This window comes from Leptodactylus fuscus, chromosome 6, assembly GCF_031893055.1.
Source record: "Leptodactylus fuscus isolate aLepFus1 chromosome 6, aLepFus1.hap2, whole genome shotgun sequence".
NCBI classification, from domain to species: Eukaryota; Metazoa; Chordata; class Amphibia; order Anura; family Leptodactylidae; genus Leptodactylus; species Leptodactylus fuscus.
Window position 1 is genome coordinate 137,457,240 of NC_134270.1, and position 18,437 is coordinate 137,475,676.

General features: G+C 44.4%; 1 protein-coding gene across 1 annotated transcript in view; it reads left to right on the top strand.

Annotated features, from left to right (window-relative positions):
• Positions 1–7,280: 7,280 nt before the first annotated feature.
• The window catches only part of MTCL2 (microtubule crosslinking factor 2), a 56,583-nt gene continuing 45,426 nt past the window's right edge, over positions 7,281–18,437 (top strand). The window contains exons 1-2 of the mRNA XM_075277333.1: positions 7,281–7,967; positions 16,102–16,326. Coding sequence (XP_075133434.1) covers positions 7,497–7,967; positions 16,102–16,326 — 696 coding nt within the window. The 5' untranslated portion in view covers positions 7,281–7,496. The remainder of the gene's footprint in view (positions 7,968–16,101; positions 16,327–18,437) is intronic.

The window sequence follows — 18,437 nt, forward strand, 5'->3', positions numbered from 1 at the left end:
TGTGCCCAATAAATGGTGCACATATCTTATATAACATGTATTAAAGCATTTTTCCCAACCACTTGCACTCATTCAGAAGGTCTCCTCTGTTTTCCATGAGCCTCATGGACCTTCTGGGAGAGTTGGCAAGTATACTCTTCATCAGGCATGTCAAACTCAGGGTACCCTGAGGGCCACATGAGTAACAAGAGGTTGTTGCGAGGGCCGCACACAGCATCTAATGGCTAGGGCCTAGTGTTTCCAGTGGTGCCTGCACAAATTATGCGGAGAGAAAAATACTGCAAGATTTTGGAAATCGCAGCATTTCTGCTACATGTATTTTTCTGCAATGTGTGGATGGGATACCCTAGGATCCCATCCACTTTGCAGTGACTATAAAATACTATGTTTTCTGCCACATGGGGCCTCAGCCTCAAATGTTTTTCAACGGGTCAACAATTGAAGATCCAGTACCTGGACCCCAGCTGATCAGCTGTTTGAGAGGCAGCAGTGTTTAAGTGAGCAGTGCCACCTAACAACGGAGACAGACTGCCCAACATTTGCATAAGACCTGTGAAAGGTAAGCAGCTGATCAAAGGGATCCCAGATGTCAGACTCGATTGATCTTCAATTGATGACCTATCCTAGGGATAGGCCAAGTAATAAGTTTTGGAAACCTCTTTGAGATGAGCCAGCATGAACCAAAGAAAATGTGCCAAAGTTTTCTGTTGGAAATGAAGCCGAATAAAAGGTAAAGCTTGACTAGACAGTCTAAGGATATGCCGGCTATATTATCCAGCTAAAAAGTAGAATTTTTTTTTTTTTAATCACATAATAACTAGCATAACTACTTCATCTATGTGTGAAACCACCCTAGTCAGTAACACAAGGTTTTCGTCCTGGCCCTTCCTCTAAAAGAAGCCTTGGCACATTCCAAATATTACTTTGTGTGTCTTGGCCTTTCCCCTTCTATTTGCATCCATTACTAACACTGTACATCACGGCAGCGGCCTGTGCGCCCCCAGCTTAGTAACCACCATGACCCCCTTTAGCCATTTTACTACCAGTCTGCCTGTTATTATGTAGATAAATGGGTTAATCTGGGACCTAGAAATACAGGAAGAAATGCTATGTAAGCAAACGTTCAGCAAGTGCAGATGTTCAGGTCGTGTAACAACAAGCACGGCCTCCTACTTGCTGCTGCTTTCCACAAGGTCTATGTAGTCACAAAGCTGATGAAAGAGTTCACATTGTTTTACACTATAAAATCTTCAGGAATTTACTAAGCACAAAAGAGTCTTTAGAATATTATGTAGAGCGCCCTCCTAGTGCAGGTGACTGGATCAAAGCAAGCAAACAAAGCACTTCATGCCATCGTCTTATCAGCAGCCAGCCATTGCAGATTGATGGGGTTTACAATAACCTGTTTACATGTGTAATGCTGAGACATGGGAAAATTCATACAAAGAATGTGATTCACTGGCGGAGGAAAGGCTCGTACATAGATAGATGGATGGATAGATAGATAGATAGATAGATAGATAGATAGATAGATAGATAGATAGATAGATAGTAGATAGATGTGATTGGATAGATAGATAGATAGATAGATAGATAGATAGATAGATAGATAGATAGATAGATAGATAGATAGATAGATATGAGATATATATTGTAGATAGATAGATAGATAGATAGATAGATAGATAGATAGATAGATAGATGTGAATGGATAGATAGATAGATAGATAGATAGATAGATAGATAGATAGATAGATAGATATCTGATAGGTGGATAGATAGATAAGTAGATATATAATAGATAGATAGATAGATAGATAGATAGATAGATAGATAGATAGATAGGAGATAGATACTGGAGATAGATAGATAGATAGATAGATAGATAGATAGATAGATAGATAGGAGATAGATACTGTAGATAGATAGATAGATAGATAGATAGATAGATAGATAGATAGATAGATAGATAGATAGATAGATAGATAGGAGATAGATACTGGAGATAGATACTGGAGATAGATAGATAGATAGATAGATAGATAGATAGATAGATAGATAGATAGATAGATAGATAGGAGATAGATACTGGAGATAGATACTGGAGATAGATAGATAGATAGATAGATAGATAGATAGATAGATAGATAGATAGATAGGAGATAGATACTGGAGATAGATACTGGAGATAGATAGATAGATAGATAGATAGATAGATAGATAGATAGATAGATAGATAGATAGATAGATAGGAGATAGATACTGTAGGTAGATAGATAGATAGATAGATAGATGTGAATGGATAGATAGATAGATAGATAGATATCTGATAGGTGGATAGATAGATAAGTAGATATATCATAGATAGATAGATAGATAGATAGATAGATAGACTGCTCATAGACAGGTGGGTGGATGGATGGATAGGAAAATAGATAGATAATAGACAGGTGGATAGATAGATAGATAGATAGATAGATAGATAGATAGATAGATGTGAATGGATAGATAGATAGATAGATAGATATGAGATAGATATTGTAGATAGATGTGAATAGATAGATAGATAGATAGATAGATAGATAGATAGATAGATAGATAGGAGATAGATAGATAGATAGATAGATAGATAGATAGTAGATAGATGTGAATGGATAGATAGATAGATAGATAGATAGATAGATAGATATGAGATAGATATTGTAGATAGATGTGAATGGATAGATAGATAGATAGATAGATAGATAGATAGATAGATAGATAGATAGGAGATAGATAGATAGTAGATAGATAGATAGATAGATAGATAGATAGATAGATAGGAGATAGATAGATAGTAGATAGATAGATAGTAGATAGATAGATATGAGATAGATATTGTAGATAGATAGATGTGAATGGATAGATAGATAGATAGACAAGCTATCAGAGCAGCACTATGTAGTAACCCTTTATAGGTTTGGATGTAAGCCAAATGTACAATAAACAAAAAATAGGCAGCACTCCAAGGGCTTCAGTTTTGCTTCCCAAAAAGCAATGTTGTGGTGCTCATTGCATAGGCCTGTGGGCCCGCTCTGCCCATAACCGCACAATGTGCCAATTGAGGTGCAGAATGTGGATTGTAAGGGTTTTGCCTCAAATATGTGCCACAGTATAATACCCCTCTGATCACCCCAATATGTTCCTGATAGTTATATGGAAAACGTGGCACAGTACTAAAAATAAGAAATGGACCTTGTGATGAAGTGATGACAGCATAATACAGGATGTATATTATCACGTGTACAGCACTTGGAATTATCAGAGATTGGTGGGTGTTTATTGCGATGTAAAAACAGACAGAATTACTTGGGTGGCGTCAGACAGTGTAATGATAAAATGGATGTGACAGATGAAACAAAACCTACTTAAGACTTTAATTACAATAACCCCATTTTGGGATTAGACGCCAGTTGGACCTTCCGGTTTTTAAGCTTCATTTTACGGTGTCACTTGGGGGCAGATCTGCTTTGTTCGTGCAGTAAGTACTTGTGTATAATTCTGTAATTGTCATGACTGCGGTGGCAGGAGAGTTTACACATATATCGTAAAAGTGTGGAGAGGTAGGAAAAGTCATACAAATTACTAAGGGCCCTTGTACTGTATATGACCGAGTACCGAATACCATCCATGGGAATCGCTCTGTGTGTGGGCGGTAGGACCCGGACTGAACTGGGCCATGTGCATAGAAGTCACTGCATTATAGTCAGTTTGTTACTGTAGTGATGGGACTGCTCAATGTATGATAACTGACTATGATGCGGTGACTCCTATGCACATGGCCAAGTTCAGTCCGGGTCCTATTACCCACATATGGATCATTCTCATGGATGGGACTCGGTCGTGTGCAAGGGCCTTAGTCTTTGGGAAGGTGTTAGACTTCATGCGCACAACAGTATTTTTTTCTGTATGATATCTGTAATTATAGACCGATTAGTTTCTATTGCCCCATGTACACTAGTATGCAAGTGTCAGATCTAAAATCCCAGAGCTGAATTCAAAATTCTGCTTCCTGACATCAGACAGATAGAGTAGTCAGAAGGAAGTGATGGGATGAAGATCCCTTTATGGAGACTCAGTCTATATGAATGGTGTTTTCCAGCTTCTCCTGGTAGTTTACTCTCTGACTACACTGCCTGTACTGCTCCGATGGCACCAGCAGGACAATGGCAAGGACCAATTCTTATAATATCATCATATTAGGGAATCACTTCTAATAATAACAATGCAAGTGAATGAAAAAAACAAAGTTTTCTCAGTTAGAGATGAACGTGAGACATCTAGTGCTAGCAATGAATGGCCTGACCTCTACTAGGAGGAGAAAGGCAGAGGGAGCTCTTGTACCAACACATGTGGCGGAGGAGTCTGGAGCTTCCCTTTTGTTCCCTAGACTGTGTGTCAGCAAAACAAGCCACTGTGCATGTCACCGGAGTGCAGACAGCTGGACGTATCGATCTTACAGGACAGATCCGCTGAAAAGACAAACCGATAATGTTATCCAGATATGGTTATATTACCAGGGTGATGCTAGGCATGTAATATGTGACAGCTGTATGGTGGTGGCATTACTATTCCTAATCCTATCTATTGCATAACATACGTATAAGAACCTTATGATCCATAGAATAAAGCTTGCTCAGTAGAGCTTGCAATCTAACACACCTAAGCAATGGACGTGCACAGACAAAACCTTGCCCATAAAAGAGCTTAAGGGGATTCTATCATTGGCTCTAGTGATTTTAACTAAGCATATATTTGCATAGCCCTTAGAAAGGCGATTCAAGACATACCTTTTATTCATTAATCCTCCCAGCTGTTTTTGAATTAGCCCGCTTTTATTGATATACTAATTATCCAACATGGAGCATCGGAAGTCCTTGTGATGTTCCCCGAGCATCAGCCTTCCCTGCTCTCACCTCCCCCAGTGCTCAGGGAACATCACAGAGACTTCTGGTGCTCCGTCCTGGCTAATTAGGATATCAATAAAAGCGAGCTAATTCAGAAACGGCTTACAGGATTAATGAATAAAAGGTATGACTGGAATAGCCTTAAAGGCTATGCAAATATATGCTTAGTTAAAAATCACTATAGCCAATGATAGACTCCCTTTAAATAAGGACTGTAATATCTTCATAGCCTAAGCCAGGGTCCACAACAACGTGTCATTTTTGAAAAACACGTATGTCAGGCCGTTTAAGACATTATTCACACAACATCTGTTTTAAAGCCCATGATTATCTCAAATGTCTATTTTTATGTCTGTCAAAATGGATAAAGATAGAGAATGTCAGGTTTTTTTTACATGAGAAACAGTCCCTCATAAAACGGACATATGAACAGACCCGTTGTCGTGTGTATAAGGCCAGCTTCACCTCTGCGTTCAGGCAATTCTGTTCCCCAAGCAGCACTTTTCTCTCCGCATTTTTTTGCGCGGAAACCACAGGGATCTCATTATAGTCTATGGGGGTCCGCTGCGGATTAGGTTTCCGTTCAGGGGGGTCCCAAGTGGACTCCCTGAACGTAAACCCATGCGCAGATGTGAACCAGGCCTAAGTTCTGGACTACACTGGGACTTTTTGTAGTAGTATGGCTTGATTGTATAGACAGAGGTGGCCATATAGGCATTATATCTTTTGCACAAGGTATGCTGAGGTAAGGTCGAAAAATAAGACAAATGACTACGCCATTATTCAGCATAACCGCGTGGTTATTAAAAGTGAAAGTGTTTTTTAGTTGGAGTCAGATAAAAATCACACCAATCACCATCTAGATGCAGTTTTTACCTACATCTTGGGTATGCTCGGCCTTTGTGCGTCCATACTATGTGAACCAAGTCTAATAGCAGGCTGAGGTTGCACAGAGATTCATTGTAAGTGACATGTTCAGTTTCGTGCAAGATCACAGCACAGTCTCACATGCAGTGTGCTATCTACACTAGGAGTAAGGGCGCATTCACATTGCTTTTTCTGCATGCATTTAGCAGGTCTGTGTCATTGATCTGCTAATTGGATGCAAATGAAAGGTTGTCCACTTACATAAGGTTCAGGAGAAACAGCTATATTTTGGTTAGGTCACTGATTACATTTTTGTGTGGTGTAGTCACTGCCCAATATGAGCACACTTACTAAATACATACCGGCCCCTATGGGGCCAATTCATAGATTTGCAGAGTGCTGTAGGGGCTGGAAGTGGCTGCGCTCTGCGGCCGATGAGCTGAGTCTGGGTCACGTGATTGACCCAGCTTTACTCTAAGTCTATGCCGCAGGGGTAGAGCTGGGTTGGTCATATGAACCAGAGCTCAGCAGCAGCAGTGTAGAGACCTCCAGCTCATAGAGCTCTGCACATCTATGAATTGACATGACGGGCGCCCAATATGTATATTATTAAGTGTGAGTACACTGCACAAAAATGTAATCGACCCCTTTAACACTGAACCCTATACAAGTAGTGGCCCTTACGTTATCATGTATTTGCCTCCATACAGATCCACTAAATGGATGCAAAAAAAAATAATTGTGATGTGAATAAACCCCAAGGAAGATGTTCAGTCGAACCAAGACTACATGACAACTTTGGCCTTGACACGTTGCACGGTCACAGATTGCAGAATTGTTTGGCCTGCATAGCAGCTATGAATGTAACGTGGTGACGTGGTGACCCCTTAGGCAAGACTGTGACGATTCGCCAAATATCCTCCAGATATAGACTGAATATGTAGCAAATATTGTAGAATGGAAAATAGGAGTGGCGGTGACTTCACATCGAAGATTTGCTCTAAGGTGTGGAGGAATCTTTGCAGCCATCATCACAACTTCCCACGTATGGCGGTTTCTCTGATGGCGTCTCTACATAACTTGATGCCCTTCTGCCCTACATAACTTTTGCCCCATGACCTCTAGATATTTGCCCCAGAATCTTGCATTCTACGTGTATGGCGTGTGCTGCGGCACACCGCTATCATGGCGCTGTATGTGCTTATAATAGCCCTTTACTTTAGGGGTTCCTGTGCATGCTTGGACCTGAGCCCTCCCCTAATACACAACAATCCTTTCACACGGCAATGACCCCGCTGCTTCCCACGACTGCACTACAACTCCCATCATCCACATGTCTGAGCTCAGCCTACACATACAGCAGCAGCCACAGCCACAATAGGCAGCAGTCTCCAGCCCCCGGCTGCTGCAGGATGTGCCCCCTCCCTGGTCTGGGCCGGTCCTCCCTCCGCTCCAGCGCCTCCCCCTCCTCCCAGCACTGGATGAATCCGATGCGCACAGCAGACACATCAGCGTCCGTTATATGGGAGCAGACGCCGGCTAGTACCATTGACAGTCCCGGGGAGGGAGGACACATCGGCCAGAGGATTTACATCGTACGCCCGGGACCCTAGCACTATCAGCGGGAGCGGTATACACACAGAGACCCGTGCTTTAGCGATCCCGGAGCTGACCGGGGCAGAGATGGAGCCGGCAGGGCCCGGAGGGGGTGCTCCTCCCCCGGTACCCGAAAAGAAGAAGCTAAACAGGGCTCCATCTCCTGCCCGACCCAAGGACCTGACCGGATGGTCCCTGTCTAAGGCGCGGAGAGCGTCCCCGGTAGCCCTTAATGTTATCCCCCCAGGACCTCGCCGTCCGCTCCCTTCTCCGGGCACCAAGAAGCCGGCGCCCCCTACTGCCCGAACAGGAGGAAAGAGTAAGGGGCCGGCGACCAGGCGGGGGACGGACAGCAGCTCGGAGGGGTCCTGTGCCTCGGAGGAGAACAGCAGCAGCCGGGGGAGCAGCGAGGAGGGTGGGGTGTCCGCTGCCTCCAGCCGCCTGCCCCTCAGCACCTCCCTGGCCTTCTCTGACCTCACCGAGGACCTGTTAGATGGGGGCACCGAGAGCCTGGTGCGGGAGATGGAGGAGCTGCGCTCTGAGAACGACTACCTGAAGGTGAGGACCCGCATGGGCGGGGCTAGCTGCATGTAAACAAGGCTCAGGGCACCTAGTGTGCACAAGACCACCCCTGGGCATGTAGTAGACTGGTGCAAAGTGTCAGGCCCACAGTGCATGCAGGACTTTGTCTATGGCCAGGTGGAGATGTCGCATACAGACACCAGCAGACACCTAAAAACCCATTCAAATGAATGAGTTTTAAAGCTGACCGCCGGCAAGCTGTCCCCTGTCCAGTTTTGCCGGGGTTTAGGACGGATCCCCCAGGGCGGACCACGGAACTAGTGTGAACGCCCCCTAAGGGAGATCATACTGGAAAAATGCAAGGCCGGACGTCATTGAGAAGTGCAGAATCCTTTAGTCACTAGTGGTATACACAATCCTTAGTCACTAGTATACATGTGCCCGGATTGGCTTCATGAGTCATTATGAGTTTATTTGCTGCCATGGATGTGGTCTGATCCCAGTTGGTGCCCGTCTCTGTATGATGCCCTGCTCTCTATCAGAACACTGCGCAGGGTATATGGAGTTTAGCATTGGCAGGCCGGGTGTACAGGGCTGCAGGAAGTTGTTTGGATTCCTCAGACTTGTTGTATCAGCTGTCCATGTCTCTGCACCAGGTGTCCCCCGGTGGTGTTTTCTGAGGACAAGTGTGAACGCTTATACCATGTTTGGAGTTAGCGTAAAAATGTTTTAATGTTGGAAATTTAATGGGCGCCCTGCCCAGAAAGAAGTCAAGCACCAAGTGGCTGGCAGCACAGAGTTGCTATGCCATGTCTGCGGCAGAGCTTGTGAAGCCTGTGGCTATTCTGATGTTTAGGGAACTGTAAGATTTAGGGCAAGGGTCAGCAACCTTCAGCACGCCAACTGATGTGGAACTACAACTCCCAGCGTGGTCCATTCACTTCAGTGAGCCAGTGTGCATGCTGGGAGTTGTGGTATCGTACCACTTTGCTTGGCCTACTCCACCAGTGTCCCATATTAGCTGGAGATGTTGCATTGGTGTCGATATATGGAGAAGCAGCAAACGTTGGCCAGGCAGTGTTAGGTACTTGGGACTTGTAGTGCTATAACACTGCTGCAACAGCTTAAGTGCCTCTGTGTAAGGGAGCTGCGTCAGATGCCAGTCCCCTAATATAATGCTAATGGATCTTCAGGGCTGTAAGGAGCTCCGCTTGTCTTGCACACCCTTCAATGCCAGATCATTGTGTTTACACTGTGTATACAGGTTACTTGTGTGTCACTGCTGGATTGGTGTGTTGTAGTCATCTACTCTATGTATACAGGTTCTGTGTCGCTGCTGGATCGGTGTGTTGTAGCTGTCTACACTGTATACAGGTTACTTGTGTGTCGCTGCTGGATCGGTGTGTTGTAGCTGTCTACACTATGTATACAGGTTACTTGTGTGTCACTGCTGGATCAGTATGTTGTAGTCATCTACACTATGTATACAGGTTCTGTGTCGCTGCTGGATTGGTATACTTCATTACATCTATTTAATAACCTGTGGCTCAGCCCAGACGTATTGTCTTCCTTTCAGCAGCATGGCTGTAATGACCAATTGTTTCCATGCTTCCCTTTGCAGAGTTGTATTTCCCCTGTGTACTCCTGCCCAACTCCACCACTGTTATTTCTAAGGCCTCATGCACACCACTGGATTATAGATCTATGTTGTTGTTCACACTGGATCAGTGAGGGAGTTTTCTCATGATTGTGTGTTGTATTATGATGGTGATGTCACATAGGCTGGGACTACACAGTGACTCCAAACATCTCTGTATTGCCCTGCAACTCCTTCACTAGTGTAAGTGAATGAGGCTGCATTGTGACCCTGAGGTTGCACCCTTGTAGTCAGTCACCTGTATCACTAGCCTTAGAAGCAGGGCTCTGTCTGTGTGTACGACTATCTATTGCATATCATGGCTGCACTATTGCAGGAAAGTGTGCCCAATAAACACTTTCCTGTAAGCTCTGTGCAGACGGTGTCTGAGGCTTTCATTGGAGGTATACAGAAGCATTCCCTGATGTATACTTCTGATGTGACATTCTGCACTTTACAGTGATGTACATTGGGTGCAGTGTTAAAGGGGTATTCCACTAGTAAGTTATCTCTTATGCACTGGATAAGGGATAACTATTAGATCGGTGGACGGGGGACCCAACCTGTGCATGTGCCGTCCAAATGACAGCAATAGGACACCCCTAGCAGTCATGGTCAATTCCTACTATGTAATTGAATGAAGCCCTATCATACATGTATAACCACAGCTCCAGTCAGACGGGGAGTAATCGTAGGGGGACTCCGCTGATCTAGTGGTTATCTCCAGTCCAGTGAAGAGAGGATAACTTATCCCAATAACCCTATAGAAAGAACATATCCTGCACAGTAGCCTTCAGGAACTTTTCCCAACATATACCCACAGCGTAGGGCCCAGATGTGGTCTGCACAGTGCCTAACCAGATGCCGTCCTCTTTGTAGGTTCACTATTATCTCATTTTATGGTCTGCACCCTTGTAGACCATATAAGTGATAAGTATTTATATCTGTAGATGATTCTGAGAGAGAGAGAGAAGTCTTGGAGCTTTATCCCACTTGCTGGAGGCCTGGAAATATCATCCACCTTGGGTGGCTAAACACGCATGAACCCAACGCTCCATATTGATGGATGTTCTGGTAAACAAGTCCAGTGTCTCTGCGGCAAATTCTTGCTCCATGATCCTTTTCAGCTCCTAGACAGTTTGTGGCTTATTATAGTAAACTCTTCCCTTCAGAAGGCATCTCAAGAAAATGGCGGCCCTCAAACCAGGTGACCGCAGTCCCTTTGAAATTATTCTATGTGGCCATGAGTTGAAAAGAACACTGTGCAAGAAATTGCCGCAGTGACACCGGACATGCTTACAGCAATATGGAGTGCCAGGTTCATGCTTACTTAAAGGGGTTATCCGGGTGCTTTGTTTTCACTTATTTTCCTGGCCGGGTTCTACATAGCTCAAACCTTGGGTTTCTGGTCTTCCTCTGACTCGAGGCCACCTGATGAACCAGCACCTGACACCCAAGTCACTCCTTCTCTCCATGTTCACTGGTATTACCTGTACCATGGGGGCTGACTTTACTACAGCATGTAGTCTGCCAACCCCCATAGTACAGGTAAAACACACTGAACAAGTGTTGGGTACTGGCTGAAGATCAGGTGTCTGGAAACAGAAGGTTCGGGGAAAATAGAACCGGGTCAGGAGGTAAATACATACAGAGAACCTGGGAAAACCCTTCAACCCCAAGGGAAGGGGGGTGCTTCCAGCACATGTTATAGGAGAGTCCCCATTGAATAATACTGTATATGTTTTGACCAATTTTCCTTAGTACATGCTCATCAATCTTGCAGATAGAGCTGACTTTTCTAGGTCTCCAGTAAGTGGGACGCCCCGTACAACGTCCTGGATGATGTTTCCACCACAGGTTACCTGCCCATTCTTTCTGACTTCACTTTCCACTGCTTATTTTTAAAACCGGCCATCTGTCAGTAACGTGCGCTCCCATTGGCTCAATGTGCAAACGTTTCTATACAGAGACATGAAACACAGGATGTTCTCCCCCCACTTGGTGCTTTCTACCATAATTGCTTCCAGATGACTTCTGGAGCTTGGGACAGCGTGTGACCCAAAATTCTCTCACAGTCACTCTCTGTCTTGTTCATAGTTCCATTAAGTCACCCGGAAACTACTGTAACGCTGACTGTATATATAAATATCTGTTCCTGCGTTTTACTAGCAGATGGGCTGGATGGGGCTTTGTCTAGAGAGCGACATGTTGGGTTGTGTAAGCTTAGTACATAGCAGCTTCTAGTTCTAAGGCGTCTTATCTCCAGAGGTTTGTGTAAGCACTGTGTGGCGGACTTGTGCCTGCTTGCCTGTATTTATAGCGAATACCCTGGGCAGGTGGGCACTGGTGTAACATCCTGGGCAACCTTATTCCTGCTCATACTACTTAATAAGTCTACTGACAATTCAGTGACATGGACGTCATGGAGCCCCAGGAAAGTAGTGCATGGTGATAATGCTATATCCGATGTTCCCTGGAGTTGTTACGTCTTTGGAAAGATGTGATCAGGGATTTGCAAATGCCAAGGAGCCAGATAGTCAATGTGCACTTATACCGGACTGGGATTATATAGATGTGTCTATTGTGGCATTACATATAAATTCTATATAAGATTCCCGTGGGCAGTGCTGCAGCCCAGTTTCCATACCCGCCCGATATCCTCTTAGCCCTTCTACATTTGATCCAGTCTTCTCCTTATATCATGGATGTCCTGTTGCCTAGTACTGCCTGGACTTTTGTAGTCCAGCAAGGTGATCTGTGCCCAGCTTCATTGCATCCATGATATTGTGAGACCCTAACACTAAGTTGATGATCTATCCCATAAGAACAGGCTTGGAATTCATACTGTGCGACTCTATAGGATTGCAGCACTGCCCTGAGACTCTTCATAGGCAGCAAGTGCTATTTTAGAAGTTCCTACAGGGGCATCTCTATAAATCTGTTCCCCAACAAACACGAAGAAAACATACAAACTCCTTGCAGATGTTGTCCTTGGCTGGATTCAAACACAGGTCCCCAGCGCTTCAAGGCACCAATGGCTAACCACTGAGCCAGCATTTTTAGGGGTCTAAAATCTAAAGATTCCCTTTAAACCATATCCATAAAAGAAAATTACTGGTTTAGACTGTATTCACGTCTGCGTTGCGTTTTTCTGATGTTGGAACATAGGATTAGTGTGCAGCTGGTCCACACATTGATCTAGTGACATTGAGAACAGTGCATCATCCATCTCCTGATGGACAACAGCCTCACCCCTTGTGCCCCATTGACTATAATGGGATCTGTCATGTTCCTGCCATGGCGTCTCTGCTCCATGTATTGTGCATGTAAATAAATAGTGGAGTCGTCCACCTCTTGGTCTCTGCACATGACCCCTTGTTCTGCTGCTCCTTCTAGCAATCACGCTTCCTTCCTGAACTTTGTATAATGACTTCATATACTTGAAAGCTTTGTGCCCCCCTCTTTCCTCCCTTGAGGGGGGTTGGGGGGTGCATTTTTCCTGTATTTCTGGATTACACTTTACAGAATTTTCTGTCATTCTTTGAACTGTGCTATTTATTTCTTAGATCCGAGGCATGAGGTCTTGTTTTTGTCTTCTGCGGTGTTTGGGGAGGTGATCGTTCCTTGCCGTCTCCTTTTTTGGAAAGCTGGAGCAATAGGCTTTGTAGTGATCTTTATTTGGCCTATGGAGATTTCTGATGTTGGATTGTATGTCCTATACATTGTAGGGGATACAGAGATTAATGTATAATGGTGGTCTTGCAATGCAACAGTCCCCCTCCCCAAGATCCTGTTTCATGCAATTCAAATACAGGTTGACGCCTGATGACATGTTTGCTTGTGGCCTATAGAGGAGGTGGGAAATCTCTGCTGGACCCTGCCCACCACCCAGCTGGACCTGGTCCATCCATTTTTCACTGTCACTGTCTTGTAGATAAGGCTGCAATTGTGCCCTACTTTAGGACAGCACTACATGGCGACTCGTGACCACAGAGTGTAAAGAATGCTGTCCGTTGCAACTTCTATCGGGGTTGAATTTCTGCCAAAAACTTGCAGATCACAACACAACCACTGTTACTATTTTTGTGTCCAGTACGGTTGAAATGTTATGTGGCGTGACTATGACGCCACGTAGTCCTAGACTTGGTAGGGTTGCTAGTAAGCATCTTGCACCATGTACAGTCATGTATAGACTATTGGCAGTGAGGTATCCCAAATTACAGGGAAATGAATATACCCACATGTACAAGTAATAACATGGAGGCCATTGAGTAAATCGTTGTTGCAGTACATCTGAAATCTGGGTTTCTCCAGTATTATTATGTCTGGATTGGAAGATTGCCCCATCTGCCTTGTTGAACGTCTGCCCGGTGACCAAACATGTATCATTGCAGTTCTTCCTCAAGTTTTGACATGTCTTGGCCTTGGCTGTATTTTCTTATGATAAGCGGCATCTATGATCAGGTTTGTGGAGAAGCTGTGCCGGATAATATGTGTTTATGTAAGGGCTGCTGGGAGGCCGTGAGGAGGCAGGATGGTGGGGCGCGTGCGACCGGCGGTGTTTATGCAGGCTGAAGGCCTCACTTAGGAGTAGTCACATCTTCTCTACATTCCTTACACAGCCTCGGTATTTCTAGCCAGCATAGGTTATACTCTTACGTCTTGGCAGCTCAACCTAAATAATGTTTCTACCGCAACCTTGTCATGTGTCCTACAGGAGATAAAAACTCCTATGTTTTTAAGATCAGATCCAGGACCCCCCCCCCATGTCCGTCATAGAGTCTGCATCTAAATAACATATCCGTTATCCAACGGTTTCAGACATGGTACCAAGAAGAGGATTCATGGCCTTAGGTTGGTATCTGGGAAAGGTACACAGAGATCTTTGGTACGTTAGAAAAGGTCGGTGATCTCTCCATGTAGCGCTGCAGTGACTTTTTGTCTTTCCGCCCTTCAGTTCTAACCATTGGGTGTAACCATGTTTGCTGCCAGTGACTTGTAGGAAATAAGTGTCCATGCAGTGATGGGATCATGGCGATCTCCTCCCAGTGCTTTATGTCATGGAGATGAGATCCGTACATGGCGGATGGGATGTGGAGCTGTCAGGCAGACTGCACATGTTACTTTCCTCTGAATTATTAATAGTGTATTCAGCTTGGTATTAGTTTGCTGCCAAATCCACAATAAAGAGAGTTCCCCTGTCCGGGAGGTGAGGAGCTGTCGGTCTGCGTAGGACAGCTGCCTGGGCCTCCTCTCAAGCTGTCACTTCTCCTTTTCTTGCTCCTACCCTGCCAGGCGTGAAGAGCCCCTTCCTGACCCCAGCCGGTAATCTCTTTGTGTTTGATCATAGTGCTATACAGAGTTCAGGTGCTTGGGGAACCGGCTCGCCAGCGGACATGGTAATGGCGCAAATAATGTCTTCATGTTATTATCGTCCTGTATAGCAACAGGGATATCACATGTGCAGCCTTGTCTAGAACTCGCTTACAGAATATATTTATAATATTATATTTGACCAAACCTGGAAATAAATATCTCACTTCTGTCTTCATCAGCCCCTTCTGTTTTTTTTACTTTGCTTCTCAAGATCAAATGCAAAAGTTGGATCATTCATTTACTCATTGAAGAGACTAAATATTGACAGCCACAAATATATTGATGGCGAGCCTCTGTATAATTCCTTCTAGATGGGCGCCTCAACAAGTGGTGATGTGGTCAATGACTTCTACCCATTTAGCGTCCAATCACACAGCGTTTTTTGGTGCTGGTTTTGACGCTAGCAGAAAAAGGGACCCATTGAAGTCGATGGTAGGCTTTTTTTCGACGTAGATTCTGATGCGGATTCAGCGTCAGCGCCAAAAAAACTTTGTGAATGGACCCTTATAAGGCTGTCATGTATATGGTCCTGTGCTTGTAGGGATCTGTGAAAAGCAGAATGGACAGCAGAAGTTTGGCAGCCGTGCGCCATCTGTGCTTTTCATGAATGTGCCTGGACTGAAAAATGGACAGGAATAGGACCTGCCTTGGGCCATGAAAATCATGGACATGTGCATGGGGCCGTAGAAAAGAATGGTTGGCACATTTGCAAAAACTATGGTCATGTTCATGAAGTCTTTAATATGCGTTGGAAAAAATTTTGTGATGTTTGTTGGGGAAAAAAAAATCATGTAGCAGAACCTATGAGACCCTAATGGCCAGTGGGAGCCTTGGAAGCCGTTGGTATTTGTTGTCCCTGTGTCTAACCACTGAAACATCGGTTCAGCTCTTTGTTTTTCGTGCCTCCTGGCGGACCCAAATGACGGAGAGCACTACTCTAGTGTAACTTTGCAGCTCCCCTGCTTAAAAGTTTTGCATGGTATTTAAAATACCACCTGTTGATCAAGTTTTATTTATTTTTGGCTGGATTTTGGGTTGATGTTGGGTTTTCTGTCCTCATTTGTTCTTATTTTATATTGTTTTCATCAGTTTTGGTTTAATAATTCTATTAATATTCTATCAATATTTATATGTAATGTTTACCTGTTGTTCTTTCAGGATGAGATTGAGGAGCTGCGATCTGAGATGCTGGAAATGAGAGATGTCTACATGGAGGAAGATGTGTATCAGCTCCAGGAACTCAGACAACAGCTAGAACAAGTACACAAAACCTGCCGAATCCTGCAGTACAGGCTGAAGAAAGCCGAGCGCAGAGGACTACGGGTGGCCCAGACCGGACAGGTGGATAGCGAACTCATCAGTACCCTCGAGCAAGACGTCAAGGTAATAATTAGAAGTAATTGTATGTTAGCTGGCTGCATGGATCCGCTCCAAACTCTCTGAGCACTGGAATAATGTTCTGTAATTTTTCATTTTTTTTTTTTTTTTATTCTAGTGATTATTATTATGGGTAATAATACCTGACTTCATATACCTGCACACTCACGTCTGCATGTTTACAGTCACAGGGAGAGGGGATAAGTCACTAGCAGACACCTGACGGCACTTATGTCTGGGCAGACAAAGGATTGGGCATGTTAGACACCAACAGGCTTGATGCTTGTTTTCTTGGAGGTAGTTCACTATAGAATCATGATGGTGGGCAACAGACTTCAGGTGACATCATATGGATTTCACCCTGGTTTTGCAGCATGACCTTAATAGTGGCAGATGTATATGTAATTCAAGGATTGTAATAAACTGCCTCTGTCTTCTCTGTATGATATTGTTCTGCTGCAAACTCTGCAAACACGTACCAGTACAACCCTGCAGAGTTAAATACTGACTGCCTGGTGTAGCCTATGGGCATCCAGCAAGCGGCACTGACCTGTATTGATGTGAATAAGGCACTTAGGCCCTGTTCACATGGGGCAAGAGGGGGCCGATTCTGATGCCAAATCCAGCTCAGAATCCGCCCCCTCACAATGGACGTCTATGTAGACCGCTAGCTTCCTTTTTACCGTGAGCGGTATGTTCCGGTTCCACAGTAAAAAGAAGCGAGCTGCCGTTTCTTCAGGCAGATTCCGCGGCTGAGTCAGTCCACCTCGCGGCAGCACCCTCCAGTCTAGGCCCATTCATCTGAGCCTACTCCGGAGGGGGAAGCCGCGACAGTCATGGCGCATTTTGGTCCAATTCTGGTGCGGCTTCCTGCATGAGAATCAGGACCAAAATACGCGGTCCCGTGCCCCGTGTGATCGAGGTCTTAGAGTGAGATACAAAGCTAAAAATGGAAACATGGACCGCTAAAAGAGCGGTTACATATTGAGCCCATTGGCCGCCATTGACTATAATGAGCTCCATCAGGTGGCTGTCATTTTAAAACTGGCGGAGGAATAACTACACCGTGGAGGACTTTTTCATCTGCTGATTTCAGGCAGTTACTGCGATGAAATAGCCAATGGAGATTCCGGCAAAGATGTGAACTTCGGGGACCCCCATTCGGAAACCTAATCCACATAAAAAAGTGGTTATCTCGGGAAACCCACGGACTCCATAGACTATAATGGGGTCTGTGTGGTTTCCGCACCAAAAATGCATAGGATAAAGTGCTGCTTGCAGACCTTTACTCTACATTTTTCATGCAGAGAGGGGAACGGAATGGCCCGAATGTAGATGTGAACTGGGCCTTAGCCTTATTGGCATCTGCAGCTCTTCTCTCTCAGGTGCTCCAACTCACTACCCCTCATCCCCCTCCCTTCTACTCCCAATAGACGTGTATTGTGAGCGGTTATGACGTCTGAGTGCTTCAGTCCATTTTGCAGCAAGATGGACTGCAGTAGAGATTTCAGAGTGAATGTCAGTTGTGAAGGGTTTCCTCCCACACTCCAAAAACAAACTGATAGGGAATGTAAATTGTGAGCCCTATATGGCACAGTGTCTGACAATATCTGTAAAGCGCTGCGGCATATTATGGCGCCTTATAATTAAACATAATAAATAATAATAAGGGAGGGGGTAGGAAAAGAACCTGGTGAGTGGAGACAGAGGGATTTTTCTCTAGATACAGTATATTACAAAGTGTATTATATGGTCTTAGTTTTACTGTTCATTTACCATTGACTTATGCAAAGTTTGTACTATTGATCTATGCAAAGTTAGTTGATGTACTGGTTCTCAAGACAATAATAGTTTAGGTCTCGCACTCTTTGTACATTACCATTATTACATTTACCCCTTTCATCTACTTTATTCAATCCTATTCCTGTCTCGGGGACAGGCTTGTGCTTGTTCGGAATTTGCCATCATCTTTAGGACACTTTCATGCATGACATAAGACCATATTCAGATGTGGGCAAATTTACAGTACTATACAAGTGATGGAGTTTTCATACTGACATCTGTATTAAAGGGATCCTATCATTCAGAAGGTATTTATTTTTCCCTAACATGTCAGA